Source organism: Danio aesculapii, chromosome 17 (genome assembly GCF_903798145.1).
Source record: "Danio aesculapii chromosome 17, fDanAes4.1, whole genome shotgun sequence".
Lineage (NCBI taxonomy): Eukaryota > Metazoa > Chordata > Actinopteri > Cypriniformes > Danionidae > Danio > Danio aesculapii.
This window is the reverse complement of record NC_079451.1, coordinates 10,470,522-10,489,871: the sequence shown is the minus strand read 5'-3', so window position 1 is coordinate 10,489,871 and position 19,350 is coordinate 10,470,522. Positions and strand designations below refer to the sequence as shown.

Here is a 19,350-nt window from a genome sequence, read left to right as displayed (position 1 = left end):
TTAGTGCATTTTCGTCGTTCTAGCAGTTAACTGAATTGACTATCGTGAAAATTCACAAAGACTCGTGATGATTGTCACGCGGTTGAGGCCATTTTCATAATTGGCGCGAATTTAAATCAGCTACATTCCAAACTGAGGGGATGATTAGATGGGAACAAATTCACAGTAAAATTCTCCATTACTTTCATTTTGATCAACAAGGACCTCGTTTTAAGTAAGTGAACAATAATATACAGTTTATGCCATTAGTAATGGTTTTGTAGTTTTCTGTATAAACATTTCGTGACTATTTTTTGACACGCTTTGTTGCATATCTTATGTGTGGTTTATGTAGTATAAATAGACTAAATTATTTTTATAATCTTTATTATCCTGTTTAGACAAGTGATTCACCAACAGATATTTCTCATGTTTTTTATTCATGTACAATATCAATTCATACACAACACTGAACTGGAAAGCATATTTATAGCATTTGCTGTAGAAAACACCTCTAAAATGGTAATGCAGTACATGATACATCTCATCTCATGCGCTGAACTATGAAAAAAAATATATATATACACTTTTAAAAAATACATAGAAATGTACATTGAAGCTGCTTTATAAAGCTAAGGGATTAACAAATGCAACCATGCCACACTGCATTTTCAGCAAGTACCCATGTAATAAATATTTGTACAATAATTCACAAAAACACATTTGACATGAGACTGCCATATGAGCTAAAGGCTCTTTCCGACACTGGTCCTAAACATGTCAACTCACTTGTCACATTTAGCACAAAGTCTGACTTTATTCTGTCCAATTACACTCGAACATCTGTAAAGAGATGCAACAGCAACATTTTAAGGCTTTTCCACATCACAAGCCCCCAAAACTACTTCAAGCCATCCACAATAACCAACGCAACTTGACATAAATGAGGTTGAAGGTACTCTGTTAGCAAGTTGACCTAAAAATATCAACAGTATCATAGAATGCTTACTGTCTATGACCAGTAGTTATATTTTATCAAAGTATTTATAGGATATAGCCTCGTAAGCATTTGCACCTTATTTAATTTGATAATGGATGCAGTGAAAATTCATTCAACTGCATGCCATTCAGTGTAAAAAACCTGGTTAGACCTCGGTTTAAAAATAAGCACCTAGTTAATGAACTCCATCTAAAAAATGTTCCACCTTGAGTCTATGCAAACCCAGCATTTAAAGCATAAATACATGCATTATTTAATAATACATAAAGCCACAATCATGCGGCGGTGTAAAGTAACCATATGATTGATTCTTACCCCAACCTGTCCAATTACAAACAAATTAAGTTGCTTATTCCAAACAACTTTCCGAAGCGCACATAGACGGTTGTAGATACGTTAAAGTGTTACGTGCTTGATATTTGGGCACTAAATTAATTTATCACATCCTAAAACAGCACTACACTACTGTGCAAGCACTACTACTAACCCATTACTGTAGAAGAGGGTATGGAAGCTACACTACTTACAATGTTTTTACACGTATACCCCTGCACAATATCCTGCACAACAGCATAAAGAGCTTAAAATGGGTGAATTTTAGATTGAAATTTGACAACTTGGACAGACAGTGTCTTAGGTGAGGTGACAGATTACAAATGTAAACATACAGTAGAAATAGCAGACTGGCTTGGTCATCTTTACAAAAATATAGTGATTTCTTCGAGAACAGTTCTTTGGGTGTTAAGTTGGTGAGGGAGGAGAGCGCTGTGATATAGGACTGTAGTGCAGGGCAGGTTTGTCAACTCACTAAAGAGTTACAGGGAGGAGGAATAGGAAGGGTTGCTTGATAACTAAAGAATTCCCCCTTGCTCCCCTGCGCTCCCCCTCATACTGATGTCCATGAGTCCGCAAGCTTTACTGAATGCTGAAATTGTGGAAATGATCAAATATAGCACCGAGAGCCCAGCTTGTCTCCACATTGTTCACCTTTTTAGCAAGCTGTGGAGAAAAAGAAGACTATTTGACCATTTTGCTGCATTAACTGTGGTATTACATCTGTTAATTTAGGACACAAATTAGTGATTGGTTTAAGACCAACTTTAGATCCTCTCCAATATTATATCTACTAAATGTGCTAATTATGTTGCTTGATTCTTTCCCACTTACCTGCAAAACAGTGCTGTCCTTGAAGCCAAATCCGTCTTTCAGTAGGCATGTGATGTACGTCATGTCCATGCATAAGTAGGGGCTGATCGGGCGGTATTTAGTCATCTTATTGCACACTTGATTAAGAAAAAGAAAAGTACAATGAGGGAGGATGTTACAATCGCTCACACCTAGAGTTAGGTATTTGACCAAACCTATAAGCTTTTTCATTAAACCCTGACGCATTCTCATCCTACGTGTTTTTGTGCTACAGACATGAGTTCAAATTGGGTGGCTTGTGGTTGATAACCATCTAGCAACCACCCAGAATGATCTAACACTAAGAATTACTTTGAAAACCTTCACAACCACATTGTGTTTTGAGTAGGCAAAAACAATTTGTACTTTCTTCAGAAATATATATATTTTTAAATCTGTAAGTATAGAATCGGGCAATAAAAATCCATTAAGGTTAGATTAAAGGACTAAAAAACTTCCCAATTACACTAGAGGCATTAAGCATAGTGTGCGCACTATCCAGTGACAGTCAGACTGTTGGTTGTCAGGCTGTTGTATCTCAGAGTCTGGCACATTACGTAAGACACTGAGGCACCAGTGCTGTGTTTTTCAACAACCGTCTGGCACATCTTTGTGAAACAGGTCTTCCCAATGTTTTGTTTTTCCTCCAGCTGACATTGTGATTTATGAAAGTTTGTGAAGAGGGGAAGGACAGGAGAGAATCGTTTCACACCCTATCTCATGCACGTGCTGATTGTGCTCCAAACCACGAATGGGGGGTCTGGGGGGGCAAGCAGTACCAAGTGTTCCCGCACAGGGTGTGACATTAAGTCCTGCCTGCCCCTCCAGTTAGATATTGGGCATTAGGTGTTGGCTGCTGCTGTTGGGATAACCAACGTGCCAAATGTGGTTCTTCAAGACCATGCGACAGTGTCAGCGTACAAATAAAACCCTTACATAAGAGTCCAGCTCATTCCCCTTGGTGATAAATCTTCTCTGTGGACATTTACTGTTTGACACAATCTACCTTGCAAGTCTTTTTCTTTGAATCAGTTTCAGGTCTCAAGCTAACGTATGTGTCAAATTCTGTGCAAAAACTCATAACATAATCCTGCCCTCAAAGGGCATGGAAAAGCTGAGATAGCAGGTTAGACAGTTACAAAAGAAGGTGAACACACGCAGGCAGAAGTATTTGTGTGGGAGAGGTGCAGCCTGTGTTTATGTGGTGGCAGAGCTATCATTTTGTGAAGCCAGTGTGATTGTCGAGAACCTCAAATGCAAATAAGCACCAAGGGTTTATGTTTGTGCAATGTGTGCGGCAGGACTTTGACCTGAGTGTTCTTTGGAGAATGGGAGAGTATCCCAAATCTTACCTTCTTTGGCTTTCTTTTTGAAGTCCCTGACTTCCAGAGTCCCACCACGGGATCCATCTGAAAGATCAAGTCATTTGTTATAATTCATGAAGATGATTTATCACTAAATACTGAAGCATTGACCTAATGCAATCCCACTCACCAATGAGACCAGACTCTACAGCTCTGTCGTAGTAATAGGAAAAGGCGTAGAAGATGCTGCTTCCTTTGACCTCAAAAGGCTGGTGCACAATCCCTTTCACCACCTGCAGCACCTCTTGGTAGCACAGTTTATACCCTGCATAACCTAGAATTAAAACAAAAAAAAAAAAAAAATGTTTTTAGCAATTGTACCCTACTCTCCATCAACTTTATACTGTCCCACTTGGTCAAATTTTTGACTGAGAGAAAAGTGTGGTTATCCTCTCTGAAGTTGGAGATTTAGACAGGAATGGCCAGTCTGACTGACAATAGAAGTAACCAAAGCAAGTTTGTCATATTCATGGTCCTTCCCATATATATACAGTGCACAATACCTTGTAAACACCTGGAATCTTTGTCAAAACAAATTTTAAGCCTTCTATAGCAAGTCCATGATTGTGAGGCTGAGACTAAATTAATCTTAACCCTCTGTCTTTCCTATATATATATATGGCAAACCCTCATATATATATATATATATATATATATATATATATATATATATATATATATATATATATATATATATATATATATATATATATATATATATATATATATATATATATATATTAGGGAAACTACTAGTCTCTGACAGGAAAGCAAAATATTTGAGGTATCTTGAATGAGGAGTGTGCATTTCAAGGAGAGTGCCTCCTTACAACATAATGAGGTCAGTTTGAGGGTTTGCCACAAACTCTTCAGGGAGAGGTTTCCTCCCAGGAAGCTCCAAATAGGCAGTTTTCATATGACCTGGAGCTAACTGGCTGGTCAGGCCTACCAGTTGGAAACCATATGGACCGCTTAACAAGGCCTATCGTAGTTGGAAATTCTGCACCACAACATTGTTAAATGGTGAACGGGATAGGCCAAATGCCAAGCTTATGACTATTTTATTTATTGATCTATGTCTGTCGTTAAAACAAGTATTAAATCATTTGAACTGTCCATTTTCTCTCCGCTAAATTCACAGATTTTATTAGCATTTCATTGAAGGGCAGAAAATAAGGACCCTAAGAATATACTGAAGTGAAGTGAAATCAATTTTAAAGTCAGACTTATTCTGAATATAAGTTTGAAGTTAATGTTGTCATGTTGTATGTTGACATTTTTGTGTTAGTGTCTATTAGTCTGTATTCAACATTAAAATGTTAAAGTAATATCAACAGCGTGCAAAAAACACAAAAATTTAACAACTTATATTAAATTTTAATAACTTAAAATTCCAAGATCACTCACCATCTGGGGTTCCGCTGACTTTATAGGTCAGGCCACCAAAGCTCCACTCTTCACTGAATTTTTTTGGTAAGCAGGAACTTCTGAAAACTTTCCACTCAAGACCTAAAGGTTAAATATATATATAAAAAAATTTTATAATCATTTATGACAGAAAGTAAGCCAATAAAAAACATTTTATGAGCCATTACCGTCAGCACCAAGAGCACCAAGGGTTGCCAGTCGAGAAGCAAATACACCATTTCCAAGGTAACTGGAAATAAGAAAAAAAAAGTAAAATTTCAATTTAAATGGGTGATTCTAGAATTGTGCATAATTTGTTTCTTTAAGATTAGCCTTATTTTACTTTTCAAAACCAATTTTAATGAAAGTTTTGAATAACAAAACAAGTTTTCTCTAAAATAATGACTGTTTGTGTATGGACATTTGGTCTTGCCAATGTTAACTTAAAGACTCACACTTTGACTATTTTAACTTCCTCTGCTCCCAAAATCAAACACTCAGCTTCAGTTGTCCTTAAATAATTGTCTAATTTTCATTTTGTGTTTATTCTTAAAGTTTTAATAATAATACTCTTTTCTGTATTATTTGTAATCTCAATCAGTTAAGCACTAATAAAAGTAACTTTACTTATTCTAGAAGGCAGAGTATATGTATTGTATAATAAGGGACGAAGTTACTTTTTTCATAAGTTAACTCACCTGTGAGTATACAGCTCATAGGTGCTGTTGAACATGTTGATTTTGGCAATGTAGTCTGTAGGAGCTGACTGCACAGTTTTCTGTGAAGGGAACAGTGTCAATGTAAGAATCTACTGAAACAGTAACCAGTACTGTATGTTTATTGTTGTTGTTTTTTAACTATTATTATTACTTAATAAATTTTCATTAAATTCTTTTTTCTCATTGTTATACCTTTAACCTGGGAAGGAAAGTAATCTGAGTTGAACCTCCACCCAAATCCAAGATCCCAACAGTTCTCTTTGTTTTGGAATATAAATGACCTGCAATACAAAGACATAAAAAGTTGTGTAAATGCAGTTCATTATCAGTCACCAAAATTCATGTATTTTAGAAATGCATTCAGAACAAGTTGCACTCTTGGAAATTAAGGTACAAAACTTGTCACTGAAGCAGTACATTTCATAATATTTATTACGATTGTACCCTTAGATACAAATGAGTACCATTTGAAATGGTATGCCACCCCAGTGACAGTTTTTGAGTTTTTGAGAGTGTACAAAAGTACATGGTTGAACCCCGGCCTTCTCTTAGGTTAAAATTTACTCTTCAATAACAAATTAACTTATGACCATTGTAGAATTGTTATAAAAATAACCAGTACTTTACCTGTGAGGAAGTTTACTGTAACCCATGCCAAGACACCTGAAACAGAGGGAACCCATCTTATTGAGATGCAGAATTTGAATACAATTCTAGACTAGAAATTTCTGTTACCATTAAGCTATTATTTTAAATCTGACATCTGCAAATTTACTGCCCCATAGTATACTTAATAATGTCCCCATAGAAAGTAATAAGAGCATCTTATATTGGGGTCATCTAGGACCAGCCCAGGTAATTAAACATGTCTGAGATCTGAACTTAGCCACACCTCATAAAACCAAAGGACGAGTATGTGAATTTCTGAGTTTGCATGAAAGCGAATGTCAACTTAAATTAAAAATGTGGAGGATTATTTAATGTTAAGAGTGGGAGGCTTCCAGACAAGATTGAATCCAGACGGTTATATTAAACACTCACGTCACTATCTGAATAAAGTGTACAAAGCATAATTAACTATTTACTTAGAATTCATTAATGCTGTAATACCTTCATTGATGCCATTCATAATGGTGACACTGTTGTTTGGCACAAAGAAAGGAGAGTCGTCAAATATTTCTTTGACCTGTGGACACAAACCAGAAAAGACATGTATTAACTGTTGTTTAATTTTAGCTCAACAATGTAATGAAACCTAAGAGTTCATGACTCATGTGTTCCTCTGTAATGTACACTATAAAAAAAGAAGCCATTTAGTTGTTACAACATAAAAATTCAAGCCGGCTCTTTTTATCTGGAGTCAACGGGAAGTGCACTGAATCAATCTTGGGCGAATTTGTCTGAAACTGGGCAAGCTTGAAACCACAAGTGTGGCTGGTGCGGTGGCGTTGAATACGATAATTCAAAAGGCATTTGGGTCCCTTCAACTCCAGACAGCCTCAGAACAGCTGCTTTTGCACAGTATTGGTTTTCATCCTCTCCTACTTTTCTTGTCTTTCATTCTCACTGTCTCACACACAACGTGGTTTTTATCCCTTTGGGATGGTTGGTTTCTCTACCAAATTGTCTGAGAAAGAGAGGAAGCCTTACCTCATTCAGCAGGGCTTTGGCTTTCTCCTCAGGCAGCAGGCGCAAGCCGGCAGTGGCTTTCAGAACCACAGGTGTCTGTATCCATTGCTCTTTGGGGATTGTCTTTTTCGCTACCCTCAACAGCTGCACAATGGATTCTCCACCCTAGCAGATGGAAAAAAAATTACATTGTAAATACACATTCATCAAAGTGAATAAAAAACATTAGTGTGATCTATAAACGCCTGAATTTGCTTCTTTTCTTGTCTACCAGGACTAAGGGGATAATTATTTACTTTTTCAATGTCCTTAGCTTCTTGCTATATAGTTCAACAAGGGAAATTAAACCACTGTTAGAATACTTTCTTGAACCAAATTGATTTATTTTAGAACATCTGCAATCTTTAAAGTGCATGTACATATATTTTATTTGTTAAGTGGCCACAAATTAAAGCAAAAAATCTTTGAGCGGTCTAGAAATCAAATCTCATACTGTTTTTTTCTTTAGTTTTTTAGATTATCTTAATGGAAACAAAAATATAAATGCTCTTGCTATCTGGCTGTACAAGGAGACTAGAAAAGTAAAACCTATTAGAATGTAGAAAGCTCATTCCTTGATGTTCCTATAAAAATTTTTGTTGCTTACCTTTTCGGGCATATCTGCATATGCTGACAGTCCAGGCTTCACAGCATGGTACATCTCATTGTCAAGCACTGGAAGCTCCACTGTGGGACACAGACAGACAGAATTGTCAGAGGGGACAATAAAAGGTGTTATTAGAAGGTGCACACTAGCAGTGGACTGTGGGCAACTCTATTCAAATCTTTTAAAAGGTCACTGTGCACGTGCAGAGACGTTTGGTTATTGTATGTTTATCACAAATGGCGACCACCAGGATTTTTCCAGACGGGCAAATTAAGAGTTTACCTCATCAAGAGTGATGCCATGTCTCCATTTAATGGGTATTTTGGCGAACCTATTACTGAGTTATCAGTTCAAACCCATAATTTTTAACATATTGCTCAGGGATGAAATTTGGTAAGAGCAACTACAGCTATTTCTCCATCTCTCATTTTCCTTCCCACCTCTGTGTTTCCGTTTGTTTTCTCACTATTCAGCGAATAAACCATGGCAAACACAGACACAGTGAGCAGACTTGCTATGAGCCACAGGCTCCTGAGAGGGATGCGGTAAGAAAGAGACTGAGCGCGCGAGAGAGAGAGAGAGAGAGAGAGAGAGAGAGAGAGACGAAAGGGGCAGCCGTTCACGGAGTCTGCAAGGCGGGGCTCTTCGAGATCATTCTGAGTTCATGCTGTAAACTAAAGTGAAGCATGGATGTGAGTCAGGACCATCAGAACAAATCTGGAGAGATCTAGCTACAAAAGAAGCAAGTAAGTTATCTAAGAAGAGATACTTTTTTGTGCAAAATCTGGATGCAGAGAAAGGACTTTAAAAGACTTACCTGGGTCTTTTTGGATGAACTTGTAAATGTGGATACGGGTGCCACTGCTGCCAGCATCAAACATGATCCCATAAAAGACGCGACTGAAGTTGACCTGGCGAGGGGCCACTGGTTCCATCACCACAGGCTCCTCTGGAGGAAGCTGATTGTCCATGTTGGCATTGTGATTGATTGCACGGTAGCGGTTGTACATATGGTGGTTGTAATATGTTGCCTCTGCCAGAAAGTACCCGGCAAAAAGCCACATGGACACCAACGTCAAGTGCAACATCTGCTGAGACATGGTTTCTTTCTCCCACGCCGACACTGCAAACAGCTGAAGGCTTGACTGGTGGTTTCTCGAAAAAGTGACTCAAGAGTTTTTATGGAGGAGGATGTGTTTGCTGTTTTTGCCCGGTCTTGTTAAGAGAAAGTCTTGAGGCTGTGCAGATGAAGTGAAGGTCTACAGAAAAGATGAAGAAAAGTAGAAACAGAAGATGGAGAGAGCCAGAAAGAGAGGGTGAACATAGAGACACACTCGGGACTGGTTGGTCATCTGTTTACAGTATATAAAGACATAAGTGCTTGGCAGGGGGCCATGCCAAACAACAGCATCCACCAATCCTGAGCCTCTCCATCGCAAGCCCTCTGAAATCCATCCTCCATCATCCCCTCCCCTTACTTATAAAAAATGGACATGGGATACCTGCAAAAGAGTTCCATTTCTTCCTTTCTCGTCAATTATGTTCAAATTCGCAATACCCTCTCACACCCTCCCACATCATCTGAAGTGGCTTAGATGAAGCTAAAATGTCTTCAGAAGAACAAAAGGGAGCATATAATAAGACTTCAAAACCCGTTGGATTGCTAGGAGTGAATGCATTGACTTAAAAATACATTTTATGGGAGTACTTAATTAAAACTTGCAGCTTTACTTTCTACTTACAGCCAGTCTTGTTACTTCACCACTTTTTCTTTCTCCTAACAAGCATTTAAAGCTACTCATGCAAGCTTTCAATTGCTGCAAGCCAGCTTCCTTTCCAAGAATAGTAGTTACGTCGTGAACTGGCTGCTAAAGAATCTTAAATGACCATTTAACGGGGATCTTGAAATTCCGTTACATGTAGTTAATTTGAGTTATTTGTACTATAATTTCTAAAATAAGACTTTGTTCGCTTTAAAAGAGGTGTTAAGAGATGTAGACATTATCTAATTTATTGTAGCAGTTTATGGCAAGGTTTCATTAAACTTCAGAGCTCAAATATAGCAAAGACAAATGCTTTTTTGTGTTGTTTTCACATCAGTTGCCAGGTATTTTGGCACAGCAGATGGTAAACTTCGCTCTCTGTGTACTTTTGGTGCCCGCAGAGTGGTGGAAGATCCTGTACCCAGGACACGTAGGGTCACTCTTTAGACTCAAAACACTTTACAATTTTTGAGGTAAATGATTAAATTGACCAATCTTTTCTTTTCCAACCAATTTTTAGACTAATAAGTTCAGTTCCACTGAAATAAAGGGTTTGTAAATGTTAGAGTTGGAGGCTTCTCCCTTTTAGCTAGACCATATACATATTTTAAGCTTGTACAGAGAGAAAGCATGCAGGTGAATACCTTTTCATTGGAAGTGTTAATAAACATTAAACGTCACACAGATATTTGGCTTTGTTCTGCAATTTCTGTATTGCATTTCACAGAAAAAAAACAACTGATTATTAGGCTCACAGAGGTGTTTTCTCAACTTTCTGAACCTTATTCTTACATCAAGGGGGGTTTCTCAGATAAATAATTTTGTGCAATCCCTAAAAATTAAGGCTTGATGGTAGGATTGCATTACGACAACATGTCTTTTTCTCTTTCACTTGCAACTAATGAAAGTGGTTCACCGCACATCAAGTTAAGAATGGTTCTCGATGCCACTGCTGGTGAGACCCAGCTGAGGAACAGGGAAAAGCAGAAATAAGGGGCGGTGGAACCCAGTCTGCAATTTTAGTGTCGTGAGGGGAGATGAGAAGCATAGAGAGGGCAGAAGGAAAGAGGGAGGGGACCTGGGTGGAGTTTGGCAGTGCCTGCACTCCCATCATGCCATTCCAGTCCCCGGACAGTCGGCTGAGCAAAGTAACAGTTCCAACGTTGTAATTTGGAACTAAAAATATTACACTTTCTTTCCTCTTTTTCTTTTTTTTCAAACTGCGGTACCCCATTATGGTCTTTTCTACCGTGCCAAGCATGCATGTGCAGGTCCTCATATTGACTTCTGACAAGTTAGGAGTTTAAGCCGTGCCATAGCAAAAGTTTAGTGCATCTATGAGCTAATTCAATAGGTTACTGGATACTTGAATGCAGCTGTCTATGAGGATTCCTATTTTGCTGTGTGACTTACAGCCGCATTTATATGTACCCTCAGTTTTGTTTCATTTTTTTTCTCTCTCTCTAAATGACTACTTATGTTCACACATAACTGAGACAATTACTGACAAGGCAGTCTGTACATTCATGGAATTATCACAGTACATCATAAACAGTATTTATGGCACAAAGCAGGGCAATTACAGTACATTGTTCGACTGATGCAATAAAAAATAAACCAGGATGAGCGCCTAAGCCTGACACTTTCACAACCATTTGTGCAATGCTGACTGAAACATGTTTTTGCCACAACGAAACAATAATAATTTGGAAGAATTTGTTGCCAGCCCAGTAAAATGTAAAGTGTATCCTTTAATCTACATTAAAATGAAAACGTACAGTTACAAAACAAAAGACTTGGTTTTGCGGTACAAACTAAAATATGACAACAAAATTGTGAGGTTTGACTGTGCAAATTAACTGAATGTGTTATTCATTTTGTAATATGGATTGCTTTCTTTAAAGGGATATTTTATTCGAGAAAGAAAATGTCATAATTTACTTACTCTCACCCTTTAATTTTTTATACAAAACACGAGCTGAGGTCCTTTAATGAATGTTGGGCATTTCAATAAAATGTCAGTAAGTGTGACTTACTTTTATAATTATACAAATGTATATACATTAACACACAAGTGTGTCAAGGCTGCTGTCTGTCACTTTATTTTCTTTTAGATTTTTAATTTCTTTGATGTGGTGGCACGGTGGCTCAATGGTTAGTGCTGTTGCCTTACAGCAAGAAGGTCGCTGGTTCGAGTCCCGGCTGGGTCAGTTGGTATTTCTGTGTGGAGTTTGCATGTTCTCCTTGTGTTGGTGGGGGTTTCCTCTGGGTGCTCTGGTTTCCCCCACATTCCAAACACATGCGGTATAGGTGAATTGAATAAACTAAATTGGCCGTAGTGTACAGTATGTGTGCGTATGGATGTTTCCCAGTACTGGGTTGCAGCTGGAAGGGCATCCACTGTGTAAAACATATGCTGGATAAGTTGGCGGTTTATTTTCATTGTGATTTTTTTTTTTGGCCAAAGTTTGCAAGCCATTTCCTCCTTTTGTAAATCTTGTTTGAGCAAAATACCACTGAAAAAAACGTGAATCAGCCCATAACACCGACTGTGATGTCACACTTTCATTAATATGTAGGCTATACAAAAAATCCCCAAAACAGTGTTTAATTCTTAAACAGTGTTTAAGAAGTAGGCAATTCCTACTATTTTGACATTCCAAACCTCCACTATAAGCAGTAAGTATTCAGTTGATCTTGACTGTTGTAGCCATTTCTGTTTAAATCAGACCTTTTAAATTTATAAATTGAATGATGAGATTAAAACACTTTATTAAAAATTTTAACTTATTTAAACTAAATTGAAAAATTTAGATTTAAAAGTGTATCAGTGTGCATGTGAGTGTGTATGGGTGTTTCCCAGTAATGCGTTGCAACTGGAAGGGCATCCGCTGCTTAAAGCATATGCTAGATAAGTTAGCTGTTCTTTTCACTGTGGTGACCCCTGAGCCCATTTTTTTCAAAAGGTTTAGTCTGGATAAAATCGATCCGGATTTAGTAATCCTTTTTTGCGATCCGTGATCACATAATCCAGCTTACTTTTTCAAAGCAACATCGGATTGGATCAATATGATCAGGATAGTAACTTTTCAGAATCACCAAATCTGGATAACCAGTGCTCAAACAGGATAGGAAATCACAATGTAGAACTATAGATATTTAAAGAGCATCAAGTAGAATAGCCAGTGTGGGATCAATATAACTTTATTTTTATTTGAAATGAAAACGCACACATTTAAAAAAAACTAAAAACAAGAAAAACCCCACCCCATCCTCTTCCAGCAGTCCGCTCATCTGAGACCTTCAACACAAACACTGTACATTGAGGATATTTATAACAAGTTTCAAATATAGATGTATAGAATAAAAAAAAAACTTCATGTCAAAAACTCCACAATAATTTCAAACTTCCTCATCTGATCTGGAGAGACCAGCTTGTCTGAGCGTAGCCGTTAGGAGGCAAATCTCAAGTCTGGCCTTTGTTTGCTGCAGTTTCATCAAAAGATTTTCCCAATGTGTCCTCGGGAGTTTCTTTTCCGTATCAAACTTGCGAACTTACATGGAGAGGATGCAAGACTGAACTGTGTTAAAGCTACTTAATATTGAGGAAAAAGCCCCTATCAGATGTCAGCAAATGTCTGCAGCCACGCCTTAGTTTTCAGATGTCATTTCGCATTTTTTTTTTTTTTTTTGGTGATTGCATGCATAACTAATAAATATTATAAAAACAAAAATATTTTCCATTGTGATGAATATGTATACATATATATCAATTAGTGACAGAATAAAATTGATTGTTTTTGGTCAATTTTGACTGCTGTTTGGGGGATTATTTTATGAGGCCAAACTCTTTCTACTTTGCTGTAGGCCTATACTGAAAGGTTGATTATGTTAAAGCCTACCTAATCACTGTATGATAAACAAATACAATTAAACCTTATGAATGAATAGGATATCTTGTAAGATACTGCATGATCCAAATATAGTTTTATTTGATACATTTTTAAAGTTTTCATTACATTTTGGGCATGAAATCCATGCTGAATCCACCTTTCTGATGGGATCAGTTTAATCCAGATTTTTTGATCCAAATCCTAAAAAAAAGGTCTGAAAAACCCAAACTAAAGGTTTGATCCGGATCAAAACCAATATTGGATTACATGATCCAATCCAATTATGCAATCCGTTTTTTCTTTTGAAAAACCCATTTTCAAGATTTGATCTAATCCGTTATCCAAAATCCTATAGTGGATTACTTTTGAAAAACCGGGCCCTGATGAATAAAGGGACTAAAGGCTGGCTCACACTGTGCGACACTTTTTTTTTTTGTAGCATGTCAGACTGCACAAACATGGCTCCCATATCATACTGTAAGTTCTCAGCTGTCATAATGTCAGACTGAACAACAATGAAGACGCACCAAACACGAAAAAAAACGCTCCCGGAGTTTGACGTCATCCACCCGTGACGCTTTTACTATCCCACGTTCTGAAATAAGCAAACATAAACAATCTGTAGCTGCAATTTTGCACACAGCGTGTCTCAATAATAAAACCAGAAAGAAAAAAAAAACTGTTTTGACTTTTTCCCGCGGTCGCTTAAATTGCCGCATGAATCGCGTCATCAAATTCAGAGCTCCTATTGGTTTTAGGACTGACGCTCATCGCAGCTGTTGTCACACTGCAGGAAAGTCTTCTGAGACTGCAGTACTTAATTATTTTTACATTCTTAGAGATACATTGAATAATACATCACAGGAATGGCATATTTTTGGTTGTCCTGTGCAATACTTAAATATATTTAAGAGACTAAGTCCTGTAATTAGAGATTTGATGGTAATGACAGTATGGAAATGTCCACAGTTATATGTACAGTATATGAGGGTGTCTTTATTCTCTGTCATAGCAATTAGCTTTAAACTTAGTTGCCAAAGGACTTAAAGGCAAGAGGTAACAGCCATGAGGTTACAGTAGCTATAAATCCAGACATTTTGACATATGTTTTTTTTTTTTTTGCCTTTATGCCTGCAGAATTTTTCATGGACATACTCCAGCTTCATCCAACAAAACGGAACAAAAATGACCGCTGGGAAGCCGGCAACTAATTTGAGTACAAGGCATGCAATGCAAGGGTGGTGCTGCTGGATGGATTCAAAATTATTCCGAGCAGAAGCATGGCCCCTGAGAATCTGCAAAGTCAACTGCAATTTTGTTTAAGTTTTGTGGCTACTCCGCATCTTATGTAATACTGGCTTATAGCATTTGTCTGAAGTCGCTCTCCTCCAGAAGAACTGGAAGTGAACCCCTTTTGCTTACATAACCTTCTGCAGCCTCGGTTAACACTCGCCCCACAATTCTTTGGTTTCTGAAGGCTACACCCTGGTGTTGCAAACAACAGAGACTACCGACCATTATGTGACCCCCTTTTTTATACATGAGTCCCCACAGAGTGAACAATTTTTCATAGGAAATCATAGGGTGACGGCTACCAATCTCGTTTAATCACAGCTGTGAATATCAAAATATGATTCTATTTAAAGACTAAACATCACTGTCAGCAAAGAAATAAATCAGTAATCTACAACAATACAAAACAAGACAAAGCCGCTTGTCAAGGTACAAAAGTCAACACAGTGCATGAGCTCAAATGACCTCCTTTCTCTGTTTTATATAAAACCAGTTCAAGAGTTTTTCTTTTCCTTATCTTAGTTTACTTGTCTGTGTATTACTGTAGTTGATTGGTTACTTGTAGTGGTTATCAATCAATGAGTCAGCTCATTTGCTTTATAAAGCTTCATAAACTTCTCTTAATGTAAAGGACATACAAAATGTGCAGAGCGGTCTGTCATGTAGACCACATCTTAAAACCATTGGGTTTACTTAAATCCTTCTACAAACTTTGTGCTTTTAGCCATCTTTTTAAGATTACTACAAATCTCAGTGTGCGATGTGGAGCCTGGATTACATGGCTACTTGTAAAATAAACCAGTCTCTAGACTGTATGATGACACCTGTTGAATCATATAATACATATACAATACAAATCATATAAAAACTCATCAACATGCTGTGCTTTAATAACAGCTAGAGAACATGCACAAGCAAGATTTTAGCTGCCACAGCTCCTTTTTCTTCCTTTTTCTCCCATATGCTGGAATTCCCTTTTAGCTCTTTCCCCTGTAATGATATTTTAAAGACCTCACTGTCTATTGAGTATTGTGTTTCAGCTTGAAATACATCACAATAGTAAAGTAAAGTCAATAGGTACTTCTGTTTTACACAGGCTTTACATTTCAGCACCATGTAACACTGATCAATATATCAGTATGTGTTGCTAGCTTGTCAGTAGATATAAGGCTGTTTACTTCAGGGCACTGAATGCCTTTTTCTGTTCGTATGGCTTTCTGGTTGTGAAAAGGGCAGTTGTAGGGTTTAAACCTGATTGTTTAAACTACTTCAGGTGGTAATCTGGGATGCATTTCAGAGGAAACTGGACTGGTCTAAATTAGGGCTGCACAATATATATTGTTTCAGCATCAATATCGAATTGTGCGCATCCGCAATGGTCACATCGCAGGACATGCAATGCTGAGTTGGAATTATAATTAACTAAAAATCGCAGTTCAGTGCACATGATTTGTTGAATCATTTTGAATTTCAACCATAATCTATTCATGTGAATTTTTTTACTCTGATGTGTTTTTTATGGCCTGTGACTGTAAGATTTAAAGCAAATTTAAACCATTTGGGAACAAGAAATTATAAAGTTTGCCACTTTACCAAAGATTTATTGAGCTAAATTATTTACTGTACAGTGTTATTTTAGATTTAATAATTGAATTTCTTTATCTAAATATTGTAACATTTCTCCAAAAACCATAAAGCACTGTTTATTTCGTTTTTATCTGTGCTTAATTTTTTAAATATCTTTTTATATATATATATTTTGGATATATTTTATGCAGATGCACTCCCCTGCAAAATCATCCCAATCAATGTAAAATTGTGAATTTTTCCCAAACAGTTACTTCAGTTATATTGAAATTATATTCATATCACTATATATATATACTGGACATGTTGGCAGTTCATTCCGCTGTGGCGACCCCAGATTAATAAAGTGACTAAGCTGAAAAGAAAATGAAAGAATGATTTTTATTATATATGTATACAGTTGAAGTCAGAATTATTAGCCCCCCCTTTGAATTTTTTTTCTTTTTTAAATATTTCCCAAATGATGTTTGATGTCTGATAATTTTTTTTTTATTTCGGCTAGAATAAAAAGCAGTTTTACATTTTTTTTATGAACAATTTTAAGGTCAAAACTATTAGCCCCTTTATGCAATTTTTTTTCGACAGTCTACAGAACAAACCATTGTTATACAATAGCTTGCCTAATTACCCTAACCTGCCTAGTTTACCTAATTAACCTAGTTAAGCCTTTAAATGTCACTCTAAGCTGTATAGAAGTGTCCTGAAAAATATCTAGTAAAATATTATTTAGTCATCATGGCAACGATAAAATAAATCAGTTATTAGAAATAATGAGTTATTAAAACTAAGATGTTTAGAAATGTGTTGAAAAAAATTCTTCTCTCCATTAAACAGAAGTTGGGGGGGGGGGAATAAACAGGGGGGCTAATAATTCTGACTTTAACTGTGTATATATATATATATATATATATATATATATATATATATATATATATATATATATATATATATATATATATCGCAGAAATACAAAATATCGCAATGTCAGTTTTTCCAATATTGTTCAGCCCTAGTTTAAATGCATCTGGTTGTTGATACCACACACAAAAAAACTTGAGAGTGTTATAGGCTAAACATAGTCAGAGCTAAAGGCCCTAGTATACTTCAAACAAAATCAAAGTACAAACTGAAATTGTAATTTCTAATGCAATCCAGCCAAAACAAAGTCTTTTTTGAGTGTATTTTGGCAGTGTATTTTGCCTCCAAAACACCTTTGAGCTACCATTGGTCCATGTCAATTACGCAATCAGTGTATTCTGAAACTCCGCCTTCTTTGACTTGCTATTTTTTCCCCTGTCTTATCACTCATTCCACGGGGTCAGACAGGAGTACAACATCCAAAACAACATTACTAGCCACATGAATACACTGGAGAATCAAGTAGCCGAGCTGGTACAGATGTATCCGCACCTGTACGATCACTCGCGGAGAGATTTTAAAGACTTGTAGGGGGTCACACTGGACAAGAAGCCTATCTTCAAGCCATTTACTGGGGCCTTAATGCAACATACAATGACAAAAAAAGAAAAATATTTTAAAAATAGTATTTCTTTCATTTACAGGCACAACGTTTTGTTTATAGATTAGGTTAATGTAAACCCTTTGCATATCAGAACGACAAAAATACATGTTTAATTTAGCCTATAACGTCAGTAATTTAGGAACTTTCTTTGACTTGAACAAATTCCAATATCTCGATTAATCAGGGAGGTAGGTGAGAGTCATTAAATTTACACTCACCGGTCACTTTATTAGGTACGCGTCCAACTGCTCGTTAACACAAATTTTTAATCAGCCAATCAAACATAGACATGGTCAAGACAATCTGTGCAGTTTAAACCGAGCATCAGAATGGGGAAGAAAGGTGATTTCAGACTGGTTTCTTGAACATGACAAAGATTTCACTGTACTCAAATAGCCTCCACAGTCACCAGATCTCAACCCAATAGAGCACTTTTGGGATGTGGTGGAACGGGAGATTCATATCATAGATGTGCAGCCAACAAATCTGCAGCAACTGTGTGATGCTATCATGTCAATATGTACTAAAATCTCTGATGAATGTTTCCAGTACCTTGTTGAATCTATACCATGAAGGATTAAGGCAGTTCTAAAGGAAAAAGGGTGTCCAACCTGGTACTACAAGGTATACCTAATAAAGTGGCCAGTGAGAGTATATAATAATAAAAAAAAATTAAAAAAAAAAATCGAAATTGTTTTAATATCCTAAACAAACACAATGAAAACTACAAGGTATAACGTTGCACTGCAAGTCAAACCAAGTGTTTGTCATGCCTTTTTCTCAAATGAATTACACAAGTTATATTAGATCAAAAATAGTGTGCCAAAATATTGTCAAAATATTGTGTACTTACTCCATGTTCCATTTATGTGGACAACATTTATCTTAGATTGTATTTTTAATGGAGAGTTTCACAGTAAACATACAGTGACTTTTCCTTGTCAAAAAGAATGATTAAATAATAACCTAAAATCACAAAATAATCCACTTGAATTTCAGAATGTCACTTCATGTGGAATGTCTAATTTCTAAAGTGTTAGCCTTCATGTCTCTCACGTGTCCAATAAGCTGGTGGTTGCAGCTGGCAAATTATGAAGGAAAACTTACAAAGAAACTTGAACCTTATTATTATGTTGATGCAAGCCCTTTTATAAACTCAGTATTTCAATCATCAAATGCATTGCAAATGATTTTCACCAAATCCTAAATAGAAGTGTAACATTTCAGCACTTGCCTTGTTGTTTTAAAGTTTGAAAATCTGCTTTTTTTTTAGTCGACAGCTGTTTCTAATTCAACATCCCTTATTTCATACTAGTAAAAATGGGCCCCAATAAGTGTTTAGTAAGAAAACAAGAAGCTTGGT

At 36.7% G+C, this 19,350-nt stretch overlaps 1 protein-coding gene across 1 annotated transcript; it reads right to left on the bottom strand.

Moving 5' to 3' along the window:
• Window positions 1-400: 400 nt before the first annotated feature.
• On the bottom strand, window positions 401-9,289 carry entpd5a (ectonucleoside triphosphate diphosphohydrolase 5a). Its single transcript, XM_056476848.1, has 13 exons — window positions 8,747-9,289; window positions 7,930-8,009; window positions 7,305-7,448; window positions 6,765-6,840; window positions 6,282-6,317; window positions 5,847-5,935; window positions 5,634-5,713; window positions 5,124-5,185; window positions 4,936-5,037; window positions 3,659-3,802; window positions 3,517-3,573; window positions 2,147-2,262; window positions 401-1,978 (listed from the first exon to the last, which is right to left on the bottom strand). Exons 1-13 carry the CDS (start codon window positions 9,027-9,029, stop codon window positions 1,895-1,897), a joined length of 1,353 nt encoding a protein of 450 aa, XP_056332823.1. The 5' UTR covers window positions 9,030-9,289; the 3' UTR covers window positions 401-1,894.
• Window positions 9,290-19,350: the final 10,061 nt, after the last annotated feature.

Coding starts and splice junctions, on each gene's coding strand:
- entpd5a (XM_056476848.1), bottom strand. CDS start 9,029: ATGTCTCAGCAGATGTTGCACTTGACGTTGGTGTCCATGTGGCTTTTT. Junction 7,449..7,929: donor ATGCAGATATGCCCGAAAAG/GTAAGCAACAAA, acceptor TCCATCTGCTAG/GGTGGAGAATCCATTGTGCA. Junction 1,979..2,146: donor AGGACAGCACTGTTTTGCAG/GTAAGTGGGAAA, acceptor TTTTCTCCACAG/CTTGCTAAAAAGGTGAACAA.